This window comes from Nansenia antarctica (genome assembly GCF_963989245.1).
Source record: "Nansenia antarctica genome assembly, chromosome: 6".
Taxonomy (NCBI): Eukaryota; Metazoa; Chordata; class Actinopteri; order Argentiniformes; family Microstomatidae; genus Nansenia; species Nansenia antarctica.
In genome coordinates this window covers 14,846,540-14,866,138 of record NC_137676.1, presented here as the reverse complement: position 1 = coordinate 14,866,138, position 19,599 = coordinate 14,846,540, and the positions used below count along the sequence as shown (strand labels likewise).

The 19,599-nt window shown below is 42.6% G+C and overlaps 1 protein-coding gene across 1 annotated transcript; it reads left to right on the top strand.

Annotated features, from left to right (window-relative positions):
• Positions 1-14,759: 14,759 nt before the first annotated feature.
• Positions 14,760-19,139, top strand: ren (renin; the record flags this gene model as incomplete). Its single annotated transcript, XM_080533231.1, has 9 exons — positions 14,760-14,836; positions 15,577-15,724; positions 16,114-16,237; positions 16,421-16,539; positions 16,716-16,912; positions 17,319-17,441; positions 18,280-18,424; positions 18,679-18,777; positions 18,978-19,139. The coding sequence occupies 9 exons, from the start codon at positions 14,760-14,762 to the stop codon at positions 19,137-19,139; spliced, it is 1,194 nt and encodes a 397-aa protein (XP_080389357.1).
• Positions 19,140-19,599: the final 460 nt, after the last annotated feature.

Below are 19,599 nucleotides of genomic sequence, written 5' to 3'. Positions count from 1 at the left end.
AATTACATACAGTACGTGCAGTCATCTATAATACTGTATGTGTCTTTATATTGTATTATATTATATATGATCTCTGTTCTCATCTTACCCTCTGCACAGGAGCCTACGAGGAGGGATGAAATGCATGAAATGAGAAATGACTACATTGCTGAAGTGTTTACCAGTTAGCTAGAATGATGATAGGACAGTGAAATGAATGAATGAATGAATGAATGGTCTTTATTGTCATTAATACAGTACAGGTACCATACAACGAAATTTAGGAGGGGGGGCTCCCCTGGTGCTTGGGAAAAAGACTAAAAACAAGAGAGCCAAGGGTAAAACAAAAAAGAGAAAAGAGCTGGTTGACATAAATAAAGGCTATGTACACTATCTACTATACTATACTAATATACTATACAATAAAACACTGTGCTGTACCCTATGCTATGCTATAAATATCCTAACTTTTTCCTATATCTGAACCTTATGTACTCATGGGTTGTCATATTGCACATAATATTTGTTGTACATTTATTAAAGTGTCGCAGTTAGCAGGTTTAGAATGTTCACAGTTGTATTACAATATTGCACTTATGTTTACAATCTAGTAGCTGCCATCAAATTGTCTAGATTGTCCAGAAATGCAGTACCTTGCGTCATAACGTGCTGTCTGTTTCCACATATGCATGTGAATTTAACAGATTAGTACGGTAAAGTGGTGGAGAACAGCTGGATTGATGTTTTAGCAGGGTTAATCTTCCCATAAAGCACTACGGACTGTAGATTCACTGTTTAATGAAATACACTGCAAGATGTCCTTTGCAAGGAATCAGAATATGCATTCCTTGTTGGTTATATTTATTATGTTTAGATATTTTTTGTTTTTGTTTAGTTTTACTGACCACACTGTATTTCCCTGAAGACCTAAACATTTAAAGATGGCAATAGGAGTAAAGCCAACACTTCAAAGTGTGCTGTTACACAACTTCTATTATTATTATCATTATTATTGTTATTATTAATGTATTGGGAAATAATTAGGACCATAACGTATGTGTTATATACCTGGGGGAAATCTGATGGCCAGAGGGTTTGAGTATCTGTTAAATAATTCAGAAGTTGCCATCTGAATGCTCTGATTCCAGATATTGTAGGGGGATTTAAGGGGCTAAACCTATTCTGAATGGAAAAACCTGGAAGAGAGGCAAGTACAGTACATTCAAAAGATGCCATGGTCGCATTTCACTCTTATAGAGTTGTTTTCTAACTTGAGATTTGTGTACGGGTGTACACAGTGGTGTGACAATCTCATGTAAGAGGTGTAATATCATCGATGCCCAGACTTTCAGAGAAAAATATCATTTCTCATGAGAAAGATCCCTCTGCCAATAGTTTTTTTTTTTAAACCTTATCGTCCATTCTTCAGTCTCAGCTGATATCGGTGTAGAGATAATGTTTGAAGGTGTGAACACAATAGCATGTCTCTCCATTGAGAGAGAGAGAGAGAGAGAGAGAGAGAGAGAGACCCAGAGAAACAGAGCGAGAGAGCGGAAGAGAAAGAAAGAGAGCAAAGTGGAGAGAGTATGAGAGCAGGAGAGAGTTAGCACATGATAACAGAGTGACAGAGGTTGTGATGTGGTGGATGTTGAACAGTACACTGGTCCTCGACCCCCCACCCCCCCCCCCTTACGTAAGCCGTGCGCTTGGCTGCAGGCGTAGAAAATGAGGCCCATCCCCATGCATTCAGCCTTCCTCTTCACTGCTTCCCAAACGTGCACAAGAGGAGCGGAGAGTGAGCGGGATTGAATTATTCAGGCACCTGTTCAGAGGAGGGCTCTGTGGGTCAAGATCAAGTCAAATCAAATTGTATTTGTCACGTACATCGCATACAGCCATAATTGATATAGTGAAATGCTTTGGAATCTTGCTCCTTGATCAACAACAGTCAACATTAATCAACAAATCAAAACAATACAATATAATAGTTATTATTATTATATATATATATACTATAATATAGTAATAACAGCGACAGTAGTAGTGCATAAGAGTGTAGTGTAAGTTAACAGTAGTAATGACTGTAATAATAATAATAATAATAATACAATGTCAAGTGTATGTAGCAGCAATAATGTCCAGTAATAGTGCAAGGTGCCATGTGTGTAGCAACAATAATTTACAGTAATAGTGAAAGGTGCCATGACTTGCCAAACCTTTGACTGATACTGTATATCTATACATATATTTGCATTCGGACTGCCAATGGCCTCCAGTCCTAGCATATATAACTTTTTCTTATGATTGATGGATAGATGATTCATTTACTTAGACAAATGTATTTGTTATAAGTCACTTTGGGTAAAGGCGTCTGCTAAATGCCAAAAATGTCAAATGTAAAAATGATATATGTATATATCATGTTTCCATGTTTTCTCTTACTCCTTTTGTGACATGGCTGGAATGTCCTTCTTTAGAAAACACACCTGCTGAAGGAAGGTCACCCCCCCCCCCCCCCACACACACACACACACACACACACACACACACACACACACACACACACACACACACACACACACACACACACACACACACACACACACTCCCATTTGCACAGTGGTTAATCGTTTGCCAGCCACAAGGCTGACCTCCCCTCTCAGACCTCACTTGATTAATATAACACCCGTTTCTACAGTATGTCTCTCATCTCCTCGTGCCTGCTGTTAGAAAACAGTCAGTAGTCTTTGAGGAGACTGAGCTGTTGTTATGCCTGGAGACAGTCCAATACTCACCCAGTGAAGTGGTCCCAAGTCTCCCCGTAAACGATGACTGTTTTCTTTAGCAGGAACCTCCCAGGGGCTAATGGGGGTTTGATGTGAACTGGTTTTAACACCCACACACCATTTGATGTCTCTGTTGAAGGACTGATCGGATGACGTGCTGACCACTGAAATTCCACAGCGTGAATTCCACAGAATATCCTGGCCATTGAAATCTCATTATTCTCCACTGGCTAACCAAAATGGCTCTAACTTGGGACAGATTCAGAGAATAGACATTACATGCTGGTTAAACAAAATTTGTTTAACAATTAATAAGCATTGTTGTGAGTGTTTTTTTGAATTGTGACGTTTTGGAATAGCATGAACATCATGTTGAACATCAGGTTGAGAAATCCTTGCAGCATCTTTGTCCGTGCGTGCATGCGTGTGTGTGTGTGTGTGTGTGTGTGTGTGTGTGTGTGTGTGTGTGTGTGTATGTGTGTGTGTGTGTGTTTGGTTGTGTGTGTGTGTGTGTGTGTTTGTGTGTGTGTGTGTGTGTGTGTGTGTGTGTGGCTGTTCTCCTCTGCCGTCTTCTTGTACAACCCCAGAGCTCTTCTGGGATCAATGGTCAAACGAACCCTGCATTCTGCAGAATATGAATGCATGCTAATCTGTGGTAATATGCAATAATTATATGATAATGAACCCAGCTCCCACAATTCATGTTTCAATCCTCTCTCTATGAAACCTCAGGGGTGTGAATGCCAGCCCTCCTTGTGAAATGAGGGGGCGTATTTGTCCTCGAGGCTCCTTCTCACACTCTACCTGACAAGGGTTGTCAGTCTTGGATGAAATGGCAGAGAAACTATTCCAACAATGTTTCAAGCTATTTCTTGGAAAATGTGAAGAGAAGACACATCTGATTGATCTGTATGCTGTTGTTATGATGAAATATTGATAGACTGAATAGACCATAGACTGATTGATAGATTGAAGACCTTTTCGAATTACATATTTTTCTTTTCTTTGGACAAGTGGATGTGTTGTGGAAGAGGAACATTAAGCAGTTACTGTCTGTGAGCGCTTCTTTCACAGATCACTCATACAGTACACCAGGGATCATTTCATTTATCCCAGGGTGCTGTCATGATTCAGTAGAGGAAAACAGATCATCTTCTCTCTTCACTCTCAACTTCACTCACACCTTCATCATACTCTGGACTGGTACTATTCAGACATGGGGGATATTCAACCAGATGACTACAGAAACACACTGGTCTATTGTCTGCCTTATACTGAATTTCCCTATCAGAGTGGATGAATATACAGTACGTAGATCGTGTTCCTCGTCCCATGCACCTCAGCTGAACAGACGGTTCACTCTTTCTCTCTCACTCATAAATACGGGCACACAAAGACTCATCGTGATATGATGATAGTGTGAGATATTTCCATTGTCTTCCCTCGGGGATGAAGAGACAGGGCATGCCATGGGCCCTCTGGAGAGGATGTTTGGTGGATGGAGGATATGGAGGCTTGTTGTCCAGGAAGTGACAGAGAGAGGCAATTAGAGCAGAGTGCATTCTTTACACAGGGATATCCTGTACACAATCCTGTCACGTGACCAAGGTAATGACAGCCAACACAGACTATTCAAGACTTTATGGGATCGGTGGAAGTATATCTCACACATGATATTGTTCATTGTCTCATTTTCAAATATTGTATTTTTGCAATAGCAGTTAAAAGATGATGCCTATGTTCTCCTGGGGATGGAAGTGACAGAGTGTCCAATCAGAACAGCTGTTATAATGATTGTTCACATGAACATGAGGCCTTTCTTCTCTCACCACAAAAATCTGAGTACTGCGAAATACTGAGAAACTGAGTAACTGAGATGTCTTTCTCCTTTCATCCTCGTCAGGCCGTCTCACTGCTTCGCGTGCTCTTTGTTCTCCAACGTCTCTGTGTACAGCCGAGGCAGAACATGGCAGAGAGACGACAGCTGTCTCACTGAATGTGTGGAGCCTCTGCACTTGATCTCTCTTTATTAGTGTCTCCCGAGTACGTGTCCTTCTAGTGCTCACACACAGGGGGCGCTGTGTGGCACCCTTTCCCCCAGGCTACCTGGGCTCTGAATGGTTTTAGAACCAGAATGAAAAACAAAACAAAATCCTTATAATATTCCTCTCCCCTTTGTGATTATCATGGATTTGTATGTGATAGGGGAAGGCAATGTTTCCATGCTACTGCTTTCATCCGTCAAAAAACCTGAACATCTGTGATAACTTCAAAGAAGAATGAAAGGGACTTTGAAACAGGCCCACCGTGGTAGACTTTTTAGACCTGTTGATTTTTGTCTTGATAGTGTTGATACGGCATGAAAAAAAAAAAAAAAAAGAGGGTTCACCATCATTTTCATAATGTCCATAGTGTAACAAAGGACCTAACTTTTAGTTACTGGATCAATACGCATGCCATGGAATGCATTCATTGAGGTGCTGGCAGCTTAGTTGCCGCTGTTTTATTACTAGCTGGGCTTTGAAGTACAAAACTGTTGGCTTCATAGGGATTTGTACAAGGGTTTCACTTTCACTGTTATTTAATCATCGGTTCCAAAGTCACTGCTGTGAGGTTCTTTATGTGACTGCCCATCGTGAGAGATGACTTCTTGTGATGTTGTGCAAAGAACCATGAGCCACATGCACGCACACACATGCACACACATGCACACACACACACGCACACACAGACACACACACTGACACACACACCTTTTGAACAGACCTTTGAAACAGGCACACACCTTGTCACCCACCCACACACCCACACACCCACACCCACACCCACACCCACACCCACACACACACACACACACACGCACACACACACACACACACACACATGCACACACACACACACACACAGACACACACACTGACACACACACCTTTTGAACAGACCTTTGAAACAGGCACACACCTTGTCACCCACCCACACACCCACACACACACATACACACACCCACACACACACCTACACACACACACACACACACACACACACACACACACACACACACACACACACACACACACACACACACACACACCATCAGCTCTTGTTGTAATGATGAGGCTCCAGTATGCAGTTATTTACCAGGCCTGGTAAAGCAGTTCCACCAGCAGCTGTTGTGAGATGAAATATTCATGTGTTGATAGGAATGGATGGACCTGGAAAACTATGTCTTGTCACCAACACACAAAGTGAAACATTGGTTGCCATGGCTTCTTGTGGTTGTTTTTGTGTGTGTGTTCCTTTCTGAAGAATCCCTGTTCTGTTTCCCTAATGGCTTCTCACTAAACACTGCACTGTCGGAGCTCTGCTGCACGGGATACCAAGCTACCATGACACCATGGTTAACCATGACTGCTATGTGTCTCACCCTCTTGTTTGAACCTATATGTCATTAGCAAATCTTTCTGCAGATCTTGCACTATGACTACTACTGTCATGATTGCTGCTATTATTATCCATGGCACCGTGTCATTGTATCATTATGACAGTCATTTACTGCTGCTGCTACATTGCACTCTTACATTACTACTGTCATTGCTTTATTATTACTTTATTATATCGCATTTTATTGATTGTTGTTGAACGAGGAGCTAAAGTCAGAGTGTGTGATGTACGTGACTAGTAAAATGTTATTTGATACATTTGATTTGATTTGATTTGATTTGATTTGATTTGATTGGAGATCCTTTCCTTCGTGTTAACGGATGAGAATTCAGCCGTTGTGGTACAACAGTGTCTCCTGGTTGTCCGGATGTCTTTAATGTCCATGTTTGTGTAAGTGGATTAGCCCCCTATCAGTCCATGTCCAGCCCGGTGTCACTCTCTCACTCTGGGGTGTGTGAAGCCTGTCTGTAAGCAGGTAAACAGTAATTCGCCCTGTGCATTCGTCACAATGGATTAGCTCTGAGAGTGGGGAGATGGAGGGGGGAGGGGCCGAGGGTGAAGGAAGGGAGGAAGGAGGGAAGGAAGAGGGAGGAGACGAGACAGGATTACTTTAATAAGGCTTGAAGAAAGTTGAGAGACTTTTCTGGAGGTCACACACACACACATGTACACACACACACAACACACACACATATACACACACACTCGCGTGCATGCATGCACACACACACAAACACAAACACACACACACATACAGCCTCCCCTGTGTTTTGCGTGCGAATGAATTTCAGTCTGGCTCCCACAGGTGTAGGAGTGTATGTGTGCTCACAGTGAAAGAGCCAGGTTCAGGTGAGCTCTCCACTTTTCCCACAGTGAGGAGGACTAATTTGGGTTAGCTCTGAGGAGTGTTCACAGGAAAGCAGACTGATTGAGGTGAGCTCTGCTGGTTGCTCACTGTGAAGGAGGCAGATCAAAGTGAACTTGATGGTGCATGTGTGCTCAGGAGATACTTTTAGATGAAGACAGGGCTAAAAAGAACAGAAATAAAGCACTTAGGGACAGGGGAGCACTGCACTGTCAGTCTATGATTATATATTGGCAGAAAATATAAATACAATAAATACAAATACAAATATAACCGCAAGCGGCAATGGGGCGTGTTCCTACAGATATGCCCCCATAACCATAAATGGGGTGAGATTGACAGACACGGGGTGGATCTACAGACAGGTTGTAGATTGACAGATAGGGGGTAGACCTACAGACAGGGGGGTAGACCACTCACCTAATATGGGCCAAGTTGAACTCATGATATACTAAGCTATGATATTATGAAGTACCCTAGGACCACGGGCCTGTAAGGTACCAGTCACCTAATTATGGCCTGATATAGGCCTACATAGGCTACTATGCTGATGATATATGATAGTATACACTAAGCGTAAATACGAAAATGCATTGTGGATTAACCTTCCTCAGTTAATAATAATAATAATAATAATATTAACTTTTTATTTGTATATGTACTATAATTACCATATAATGACCATGTTGTATAGTTTATGTCAAGCATTTCACTACTTATAATGTGCTTACACTATATTCTGCTTATTCAATATACAGCATAGAGGCAATGACTAGGTTAGTGAATGAGCGGAAGAGGAGAAAGCAGTGGGAAGATGCATGTGGACGAACTCAACTGCATACAGATGCATGTGTCAACCACCGCTAATGAAAGAGCTCACAGAAGACTACGCTTTATCATAAAACGAAAGTTTGATAACGTCAACTTGCCTTGAAGAGCTGCGTAAAGAAATCAGTGCTCTTTACAACAAGTTTGTTTACACTCTCCATCTCGGTTGGCATTGGTTGACAGTTGCTGCACAGACACCAGCGGTTATGTCCCACTCGGGCCTCCTCACCTCTCGGATCGTCTTCATTTTGATCGACATTTTGTGTAATGTCTTCTTTGCTGTCCTCCTCGCTGCGCTCGGGTTCAAATTGAAAAGGCTGGACAGAAAACATAGCTAGTTAATTACGACCTGCGACCTCTGTCCTCTCATATTCATAAAAGATGCAGGAGGGAGGAGGGTGGGCATGTGTTGTGCCCACGCCAAATGAAGCGTCATTATGTCACAGACGTGTCGAAAATGTAAACAATTTCAAACACTGAAAATTTCAAACATCTGTAATGTCCTTTTTTTTTTTAATTTTTTTTTTTAGATATCTTCAAATGCTTCGACATAGTAACACATTGATAGTGCCCTCTATCAGCCTGTCGACTGCCATAAATATTGACGTTTGAAAAGCATTTCAATGTGACGTTTGAAAAGCATTTGAAAATTCTGGGCCAATTTTTTTATTGTCTCAGATATCTTTAAATTGATCTCTTATCCTTTAACACCCAATAGAAAGACGTGCACCACGCATGTGCACCTCTAAATCAAGATTAAAAGACCCGAACTACCCACTGTACATACTTTGTGTTTTGTCCCCCGCCCCCACCTGTGGTGTATGTCCCCACCTGTCCTACCCGCTGTACATACCTTATGCTTTGTTGTATTGTTCTTCCCATGATGGATGTATGTTTATCTTGTAGATAGTACTAGTTATTTGTCTGTATTATCTTGTAGATAGTACTAGTTTTTTTTGTCTGTCTTACATGTAACGATGAATTGAGAATCAAGGACCCCAATTGAAATAAGCCAGTGGCTTTCTTGGGTTTTTATCCTGTTAGTTGACCTTGTATGTAATATGTACTTTCATGTACCTACTTCTGCAAATCTTCTAATAAAGTTTTCAATCAATCAATCAATGTTCATATACAATTTCGGACCAATCTGACTTACGGTTGATTTTAAGTGAATTATTATTTGTTTGGCCACATTTTGTACCTGCAGAAAAATCCATCATGGTGGACCTTAGGGTTCTTGAGACAAATATATTCCCCATGAGGAAAGACATATATGTACCAAGTTTCATACATTTCCATCCAACGGGGTGGAAATGCCAGCATTCTGAAGTTAATTATTTACTTTTGGTTATTATAGCGCAGCCTATGGTCTAATCATGGTCATTCTTTCTGCCATAGTTTAAGTATGAAATTATTGACTGCAAAAAACACTTGGCCACATTATGTTTTAAAACAGCAGATCAACACCAGCTGATTGAACAGCTCTGCTCCCAAAAGACAGACAGTCCACAATGCTTTAGTACTGCAATTTCATCATGGCTCACAGTATGTACAGTAAGGGCAATGCTTCTCCCTGCTGGTGAAGAGAGATACTGCAGATGTACTCCATAGTATTATTGACAGTTTTTCAGGGCTTTTTCAGGCTTATTATTTTGACAGAGAAAATAAATACCTCTCATTGATATACTAGATAAGACTATTCTTTGATATGTATTTTTTTCTTTGCTCACCTTTAAAATATGCATGTTGACATTATCATTACATCAATATACATACATTCTAAATATGGTTAACAGTGCAAAGAAAGTAATTTACTGAATCCACAAAACAACAATTTCTCATCCCTGACAGTGAAATCTTGGTTGGTTTCCTAGTTTCTAGAGTGGGTTCAGTCAGTGTTGATCAAGTACTGTAAACTGCTGACCAGGTGACACTGAGCCCCAGAGCTGTGATTACACAGATTAATAAGACTGAGTCATAGAAGCCCTCGTGCCAGACACAGGTTGGCTTACAGACAACCTTGTGGCTGTGGATGTATGGGTATTCAAGTCATATGGGTGGCATAACAACAGCTCGCCCCCCTCCACACCCCCTCCCATTGCCTCAGGTCTGACGACCAAACCACCCTCAAGACCACCAGGACCAAGCTCCGGACCTGGGGTGATAGGGCCTTTTCAGCCGCAGCCCCGTCCCTCTGGATCGCCCTCCCCAACCACATCAGACAGGCCAACACCCTCCCAACATTTAAACAGGCCCTCAAAACACACCTCTTCAAGCTCGCCTTCACCAGTTAACCCTCTTCCCCTCCCCTTCCCATGTGTCCCCAGCACTACCTTAATTAGGCCCCTATACTTTATACTTATTTATTGTGTCTTTTTATTATTACTACTCTATCTTTTCAGTTTGTAAAGCGTCTTTGAGTGCCTAGAAAAGTGCTATATATAAGTATAATGTTTTATTAATTATTATTATTATTATTATTATTATTATTGTTATTGTTATTGTTATTATTATTATTATTATTATCTCTCTCTCTCTTTCACACACACACACACACACACATACACACACACACACCCACACGCGCACACACACACACACACACACACACACACACACACACACACACACACACACACACACACACACACACACACACACACTATTGTCATAGATGTAATGCATCATGGTGCCTCTAGAGGGAGCCGTGACACTGACAGCTCTAGTTGGTGAGCTCCCACCACTCTACCCACACAGAAAAAATTGTCACAGAAAAAGAAAATCCTCCTTATGTTGTCTTTTTCCTTGTCTGTTCACCCTTTCCTTTGGAGATGGAAATTCACAGGGACAAAAGTAATAAACTAAGCAAAGAGGAGCGTTCACAGGAAATTTCACAGCTGAGGTGATCATTCTACCAATTGCAGAGGATCTCTGATAGCAGAGCATGGGGTTTGGAGAGTGGTGATTCGGGGGAAGAGAGTGTTTTACTTAGGTGTTTGTTTACATAGCCACTATTTCCCTCCAACGACTTATTTTCTGTCCCATATCTCTTATCTTGATGGATAACTGACGTCGTTAATGGCCTGGTCTGGATTCTACCTCTGAAGTGGTAGTCTTTAACACATCACTCATTTCCCGTCGTTTCAACTGTTGATTACAACTGACATTACAACAACGTTGCACTGTCACTATAAACTTGCTTACCAGCTGTAGTCGTCTTGCTTTAAGGGGTTTGAAGTCTTGGTTTTGATTTGTAAAACAAAACAGTTTAGAGGGATTTGTTTGTCTCATATCAAAACTGTGACATGAAGACTTCCCCAGATAATGTCATCAAGGGACAGGTGGTTTGTGATAGGAGAAAATATAAGAATAATGTAAGTCTGATCAAATGTGAGTCTGTGGTGACCATCAAACAAGAGGTCAAAGCGTCAGTAAATCCCCAGGCAGGAAAAGGTCTAGGTTTCCCATACCCACCAGTGGAGCCCATGGTGGGGTGGGAGGCCAAGCAGGAGTGACGCATGGGTTTCACCGTACAGTGTGGGAAAGGGACTGGTGGGCATCCATTTTGCCCTGCAGGTCAAGGGTCAAACGTTCGTAAAAGTGCCCCAGAGCTGCCTGCCAAATGTGTCTACAAGACGTATATGAGAAGCTATGGGGAGGCTGGTGGAGGTAGAAATCTGAGTAAAATATAACCTTCCTCATTCCAATCCATGCATTACAATGAGCTGGAACTGATTTCTACCGTCACCAGCCTCCACTGGAGGAGCTCAACCTCTTCAGTGGCATCCTGGAGTGGAGAGGAAGGCTCGAGAGGGAGCGATGCACTAGAGCACTGGCATTATAATCATAATATTGAGCTTGGTTGTCCAATCCCCATTATTTCAGATAATGATGGAAACTGTAGGTCGGTTGTAAAATAAGACTTTAATTTATATCTCACAGGTGGTGGGAAGATCGACAGATGTTTTCAGTCAGTCTTTTTTCCAGGATCATGTCGAGGAAGCACTTACATTTTCATTGTAGCCTGCCTCAGGTGACAGTTGTTTCCTTCCCCCTTCACCACACCCCTCAATTAAACGCTTAATTTCAAAAACATTCACAGAACTCTCAGGAGTTCACAGAACTCTCACAATGAAAAGACACACACTCCCTGAAGAACACACCACTTTCAGCTCCATTTTGTGAAATCAGTGAGTTCCTCTAGATTGTGGCCCTGGTAGCCTGAGATGCTAGGAAGTCGTCATGGCCCCCGTAAGCTGCGGCAGACCCACGCTATCAGTTTCGTGGCAGCTCTGCCCACTGGGAATAGCTGAACGGCTGACCTTTGACCCGCACTGGGGCTGCCTGACGTGGATGTCCATATCTCCTGGTAGGCTGGGTGGTCAGTACTGTACGAACATAATGACCTCAGCCCCACTGCTAGTGAGATACTGTGGGAACCCGACCTGACTGACACAGTGACCTCAGTTAGAACTAGCCTCTTAATAGGTGAATAGGGAGAGAACATTTACATTTACATTTCTGACATTTAACAAAGGCTTTTATCCTAAGCGACTCACAACACTCAACACTCAAGTACATGTGTCTAAAGTAAGTGAATCATCTGTACATCAGTCATCATAAGTAAACATCTATACTAGGACCCGGTGCCGTTGGCAGTCACAGTGCTAGAAGAAAGAAGGATTTTTATTTTTTTTAATTTTTTTTATAGGAAAAGGATTTTGGTTAACCTATAGCCTTTTAGAGCTGTTGTCCACAGCACTATTGATTTAATTTAGAGACAGGTATTGTCTTTTCCCCAAAGATTGTGCCTGAGAATCAATACCCAAGAAGAGTAGTATAGAGTAGCTACAGCTTAGCATGAAGAGGAACAGCCCCAACAGAGTGTAAACAGATAGGTGTGAGTGCCTGTCTACTCTGCAGATAAGGGATGGATTGTTGTGGGAAAAGTCTACCAATGTGGAGAAGCCAAAGTTCACTAAATGGTGCGACAGCAACCATCTCATCTTAAACCTCACCAAAACTCAGGAGGTTGTGTTAGACCCAAGGCAGGTAACTGACCATGAGCCTGTGGTCGTTAAAGACCAAACAATCATCCAGGTGCCCTCCTATAAGTACTTAGGTATTCAATTAGACAACCATCTCTGCTGGAATACACACTTAGACAGCTTATGTAACAAACTACAGCAGAGGCTTTATCACCTGAGGCGACTCAGACTTTATGGGGTGAGAAAGCAGATCATGAGAATTTTCTATCAGTCTATTGTTGAAAGTGTAATCAGATATGGAATAATTGTGTGGTTTGGCAACTTAACTGTACAACAAAAAAACAGACTAGTCAGCATTCACAAAACAGCCATGAAAATTGTAGGTGAAAGAGACTATGTGATCCTAAATAAACTATATGAAAAAGCTGTCCTGGACAAGGCTAATAAGATCATCGCAGACCCCCAACATCCGCTCTCTCCCCCTAGGTAGAAGGCTTCGCATGCCAAGATGTAATAATAAGCTCTTAAAATTATCATTTGTCCCATTCTCCATTAAACTAATAAATTCGCTCAAGCAGAAACGATGATTAGGACATGATCACCAGCACCTGCACTTTATCTTATCACTTGAAGGGCCATGTGCAATATTCGAAAACATCACTTGAAGGGTTATGTGCAATATATATACATATATATATTATATATATACATATATATATTATATATTTATACCAAATGATGCCATGTCCAGGTGGAAACTGCTGCCAATGTCACTCAATGTTTGCTGCTGTCCTGTTGTTTACTTTGCCTACTGTATGTTGTATGTATCGTCTCTGTTGCACTTGAAGCATGAAAGTACCATGCCCAAGACAAGTTTCCCCTCGGGGGACATTAAAGTATAATCAATCAATCAATCAATGCCAATGTGTGCAGTTACCACAACCACGACTGCTGGTGGACCCAGTACATTTTGTGGATTTAAATTCAATTACATTTTTTGGAAGGAAAGTATACTCATTGATCTGGCATCATAATGCCACATGAATTCTGTTTATTGTCAAAAGGTTCAGTAAATAACACCACAATCTTCATGATGACCATCATCTTCATTTACTGGCCTGAAATTGCGATGTTATCTATGCACTATGCATGAGTTGACTTCATTCCAGACGCAATTAGATTTCTGTGTGTGTGTGTGTGTGTGTGTGTGTGTGTGTGTGTGTATGTGTGTGTGTGTGTGTGTGTGTGTGTGTGTGTGTGTATGTGTATGTGTATGTATGTGTATGTGTATGTGTATGTGTATGTGTATGTATGTGTGTGTGTGTGTGTGTGTGTGTGTGTATCCAAACCTCAGGGTCTGGGAAATCCCTTTCAGCACCCTCTCCCCTCTCTCTGTTCCCCTGTAAGCATCTCCCAGCCCCGCAGCCATGATGGGAGCCTGCTGACCAGCCTGACCAAACAGCTCTCTTACTCTCAAGAGCCTTGGCGGCCCTGCTTTCTGTCTCCTGTTTTTCCCAGGGGTCAAAGTTCAAACCTTTCTCTGGGACCCGTTTATCAGAGGAGGGGTGACCGAGGAGGGAGGGTGGGAGGGGGTTGTTTTTGGCGGTCACCTCTAGGAAAACCTCATAGTTGGAGCCAGTGGCCCAAGGGTCAGAGCTCAGAGAAGGAGAGATGGTATAAAAAGAGGAGAGGAAGAGACAGAGAACGAGAAAGAGAAAGAGAGAGAGAGAGAGTGTGGTCAGGCATTCACAAGCTTGGATACACAAACGGCTGCTTTGCCCGGCGGAAGAATAACCTGACTGGGATAACTCGACTGAACGAACCTGCGCCTCCACCCGTGGCTTGTACTCTCTGGAACTCCCGACTGCCATGATGGCTCTGCTGATGAATGTCTGGGTGTGTGTGATCACACTGGCGCTGACAATGACCCCCAGCCATGCCTTTCGAAGGTGAGAGCCCCTCTTTCTCTATGTATATGGTACGTGCGCCTCTGTGTGTATTATGTCATCTGAAATATATGTATTAATTAATTGGATTATATAATGTAAGTATAATTGTTAAGTATAAAGGGGTAGGACAGGATAAGCCTAGGCGTCTTCCTACTCCTTTTCGAACAATTGATAGGACTGTACTCTACATATTAGTTATTTGTTATTTATTATTTTTAATCATGTTCGAAATAAAGATTCATTCATTCATTCATCCACATTATGCTGTGGTTCTCTGCAAGAATGTAAATACAGTTGAAAAAGAGCTGTGCTCAAAGATGTAGAAACAATGACAATAGACAAAGACACAAGTATGAAGAGGTATTTTATTGCATTGTTATGTTAGTTAGTTCATGGTACAAAGCATATTTGTATGCAAAACTAAGTCAATGATCAAATATTTATCCTTGGGTCAGGTTTAGAAGTGTGTATTTGCCTTTAGACAAAGCACACGCTCTTGATGCACTTGAATGATAATATGTTGACCTTGGATCACAGAACTCGGGCAGGCATCTCGTAAGCAGTGTTCTCATGACACATGGCTTACAGGATAATGAACGAGTGTAGGATTGTAGGATGCTTTATCCCTACAACCCCCACCCCCCCTGCTCCTCCTCCTCCTCCCACCCACCATTCCACCAGTCCTTATCTCCAAGGCCCTCTGGAGTGGGGCTTTCCTCACTGTTGTCTGTCCTGTTCAGGATCACCCTGAAGAAGATGCCGTCTATAAGAGAGACTCTGCATGAGATGGGCGTCACCCCGGCTCAGGTCTTCTCTGAGGTGGACCAGAAGGGCACAGATGACCCAACTAATGGAACTGTCCCGACGCCCTTGACCAACTACCTGGATGTGAGAGACCATTGACAACTGCACCTGCCTGCTGTTCATTATAGACTATGGTTACACTGAACTATAGTTACGCTAACTACACACACACACACGCACACACACGTGCGCACACACACACACACACACACACACACATACAGACACACACACATGCACACGCGCACACACACACACACACACACATACACATATACAAATCTTTATATTTGATGGATGCTTAGTAAGGAAACTGCAATTCAAGGGTATACATAAATCCTATACAGTTAGTAATGGGCAACGATTGATTCATCTGTAGAACTTCATTTCAAAGAGGACTACACAGCAAATGGTGTGAAGCTCAATGTGAATAACACAATCAATGTGTTTCTTTCTAAATCTCTGCCTTTCAGACTCAGTACTTTGGAGAGATCAGTATCGGTTCTCCTGCTCAGATGTTCAATGTGGTGTTTGACACAGGGTCGGCTAACCTGTGGGTGCCCTCCTACAGCTGCTCTCCACTCTATACTGCCTGCTGTAAGTCAACACACACACACACACACACACACACACACACACACACACGCACACAGTGTAGTGATGTACTGTAGATGTTAGGACCGTTAATTTCTGGATCTTTTTAATGGTGATGATGATGATGATGATGCTGTTTCCCAGGTACGTTGAGATATCATGGCTCAATGACCTTTGAACTCTCAGTTACCCACAACAGGTACGACGCCTCCAAGTCTCGGACACATATCCACAACGGGACAGGCTTCTCCATCCAGTACGCCTCTGGGTTCGTCCGTGGGTTCCTGAGTGAGGACGTGGTCGTGGTGAGTGGCGACATGCTTTTGTCTTTTGGGCGCGCTATTGTGTTCGCCGAAGATAAATGCTGTAATGTTGTGATACTGCGTCATTGGAAACACACAACCTCTAAGTTGTGCCACCTCAGCCCACCTCAGCACTGGGGTACTGTAACTTCTGTACTGAAGTACTGTACTTCTTCTAGGTGGGTGGTATCCCGGTGGTCCAGGTGTTTGCTGAGGCCACCGCCCTGCCTGCCATCCCCTTCATCTTTGCCAAGTTTGACGGGGTCCTGGGGATGGGCTACCCCAACGTGGCGATCGACGGCATCACCCCGGTGTTTGACCGCATCATGTCTCAGCATGTCCTCAAGGAGGAGGTCTTCTCTGTGTATTACAGCAGGTGGGTGTGTTTTGCGTGTGTTATATATTCTGTGCGTGTGTTGTGTGTGTGTGTGTGTGTGCGTGTGTGCGTGTGTGTAGGAAACCAAGAGATAGTGATCTACCAAGAGAGGTGGGACAGGCTGATAGCAACTGAGGGGTGGGATTAAATCAACAAAAATATTACAGCATGTATACCAGAAATAATACCAAATATACGACTGAAGGACTGAAATGACCTTGTGCAAAATATTGTACATTGCAAATAAAATCTATATGTACAATCTGTACAAACAAACACAACAAACAAAAGTTCTTAGGTCCCCTGATGAGGAGAGGTGGCTGGGTTAATAAAAACAAAGAAAAGAGCATCAGAAAGTCTTAAAAATGTTAAAAAAAAAAGTATATATATATTTTTTTCTTCTCAGGGATCCACAGCACATGCCAGGTGGAGAGTTGGTGCTGGGAGGGACAGACCCTGACTACTACACTGGAACCTTCAACTACCTTGGCATCAGTGAGACAGGCAAATGGGAGGTCACCATGAAAGGGTGAGATATGCAACCTACACTCTCTCAGAGGGTCATACAGTACATGTAGCTCTGTGTTTGTGCATGTGAATGTGTATGTGCATGCGTGTGTGTGTGTGTGTGTGTGTGCGTGCATACGTGCATGCGTGCGTGTGTGTGTGCGTGTGTGTGCGTGCGTGCGTGCGTGCGTGTGTGTGTGTGTGTGTGTGCGTTGAAGAATCTTCTTGTCGGTAAAATGATGGAATGGATCAATCTGTTGAGGATTTGTGATCTTAAATGCGTTGTATCATCTCAGGATAGATTAGGTGTGCAGCAGACACGATTTGACAAGGAATAGAATTTCAACACGGGTCGGAATGAGTACTATAGGATTTATTAAGACAATAGCAAACTAGCTTCGTCAGCAGACTACCAGCATTGGACATCATTCTGAAATACAGACAGGTTGAAATACTTTTCATGTTATCTCAGATGTTACGTTGTGAAATGAGCTCACCATCCTTGGCGCCTACAACCCGCCAAGGTCTTAAGATAACTACCCTGAATCTGTCTATTTGTGGCGTCACTGCTAAGATCATGAAGATCATGCTGACCTAGAAGAAGCAGAATGTGTGTGTGTGTGTGTGTGTGTGTGGGTATGTGTTATGTGTGTGTCTGAGTGACATGAGAATAGAGAGTGTGTGTGTGTGTGAGTGACATAAGCATATATGTTTTTAGAAAACCCCACCTAGATCCAACAGCGTGTATGTTTGTGTGTATGTGTGTGTGTGTGTGTGTGTGTTTGTGTGTGTGTGCTTCATAACCTAAATTGTAATTCTCCATCTCTCTCTCTCTTTCTCTCTCCACCCCCTTCTCCTAGAGTGTCTGTGGGAGAGGATATGCTTTTCTGTAAAGAGGGCTGCAAGACGGTGATTGACACAGGCTCCTCCTACATCACAGGCCCCGCCTCCTCTGTGTCTGTGCTCATGAAGACCATCGGAGCCACTCAGCAGGCAGGGGGAGGGGTACGTTCACCAGGCACACACCTCAACACTCATATGCAACTTTTGTAATTCTGCCTGCCTGTACTTACAAGTTATTGCAACACGGTTATTATGAACTATGTTAAGTTGTATTAGAGAGTATATGAAACTATAATTCAACATGTTTCATTATTACACATTCACATTATTATTATTATTATTATTATTATTATTATTATTATTACTACTACATTATTATTGTCTGGATAAACAAGTGTTTTTACCCTACTTTTCAGTACACTGTGAACTGTGACCTGGTGAAGTCCTTGCCCAGTGTCACCTTTCACCTGGGTGGCCATGAGTATGTCCTCACCGAGGAGGACTACATCTTATGGGTAAGTGTTGTAAAGAATTAGGTGATGGTACTCATCCCCAAAAGGAGGGACAATTTCTAGCTGTCCCTGATTACTTTTTAGATAGCTTGTTCAATTTAGTCAACTCCTGTTCCTAACACGATCTGGGAGAATAAAATGGCATCACATGAAGTGACACATGCAACCAAGCTTAACTTTGAACTCATCCTATGTGTTTGTAGCATACAGAGTTTGAGAAGGACACCTGCACCGTCACCTTTAAGGGCTTGGATGTGGCGCCCCCTACTGGTCCTGTCTGGATCCTGGGAGCCAACTTCATTGCCCGCTACTACACAGAGTTTGACCGCCGCAACAACCGCATTGGGTTCGCCAAAGCAGTGTGACAATAGGTTCAGCTTTAGTCACTTTGCTTTTACCCTCTTTTACTTCTATTGTTCTCTCTCTGTCTCCCTTGCACTCCCCCCCCTCCTTCTCTCTATCTCTCTCCCCCTTCTCTCTCTCTCTCCCCCTTCTCTCTCTCTCTCTCTCTCTCTCTCTCTCTCTCTCTCCCCCTATCTCCCTATCTCTATTTCTCTCTCTCAGTTGTTATAATTTGGCACTGGGGCTTGTCCATATCTTTTACCATTCTTTTACCAAAATCACTTTTGTCAAGTGATTTTGGGGCGGTTTCCTACACATAACCAACTACTGGATAAGAGATCACATTGATGGTCTCTAGTCCATAACTAACCTTAATCTGTGTTCAGGACACTAGCCAAAATGTTCACGGTCTGTCAATCTGTGCCAAATGCACTTTTCACTTTTTATCACCTAATCAACATTCATTTTGGTTTTAATTCATAA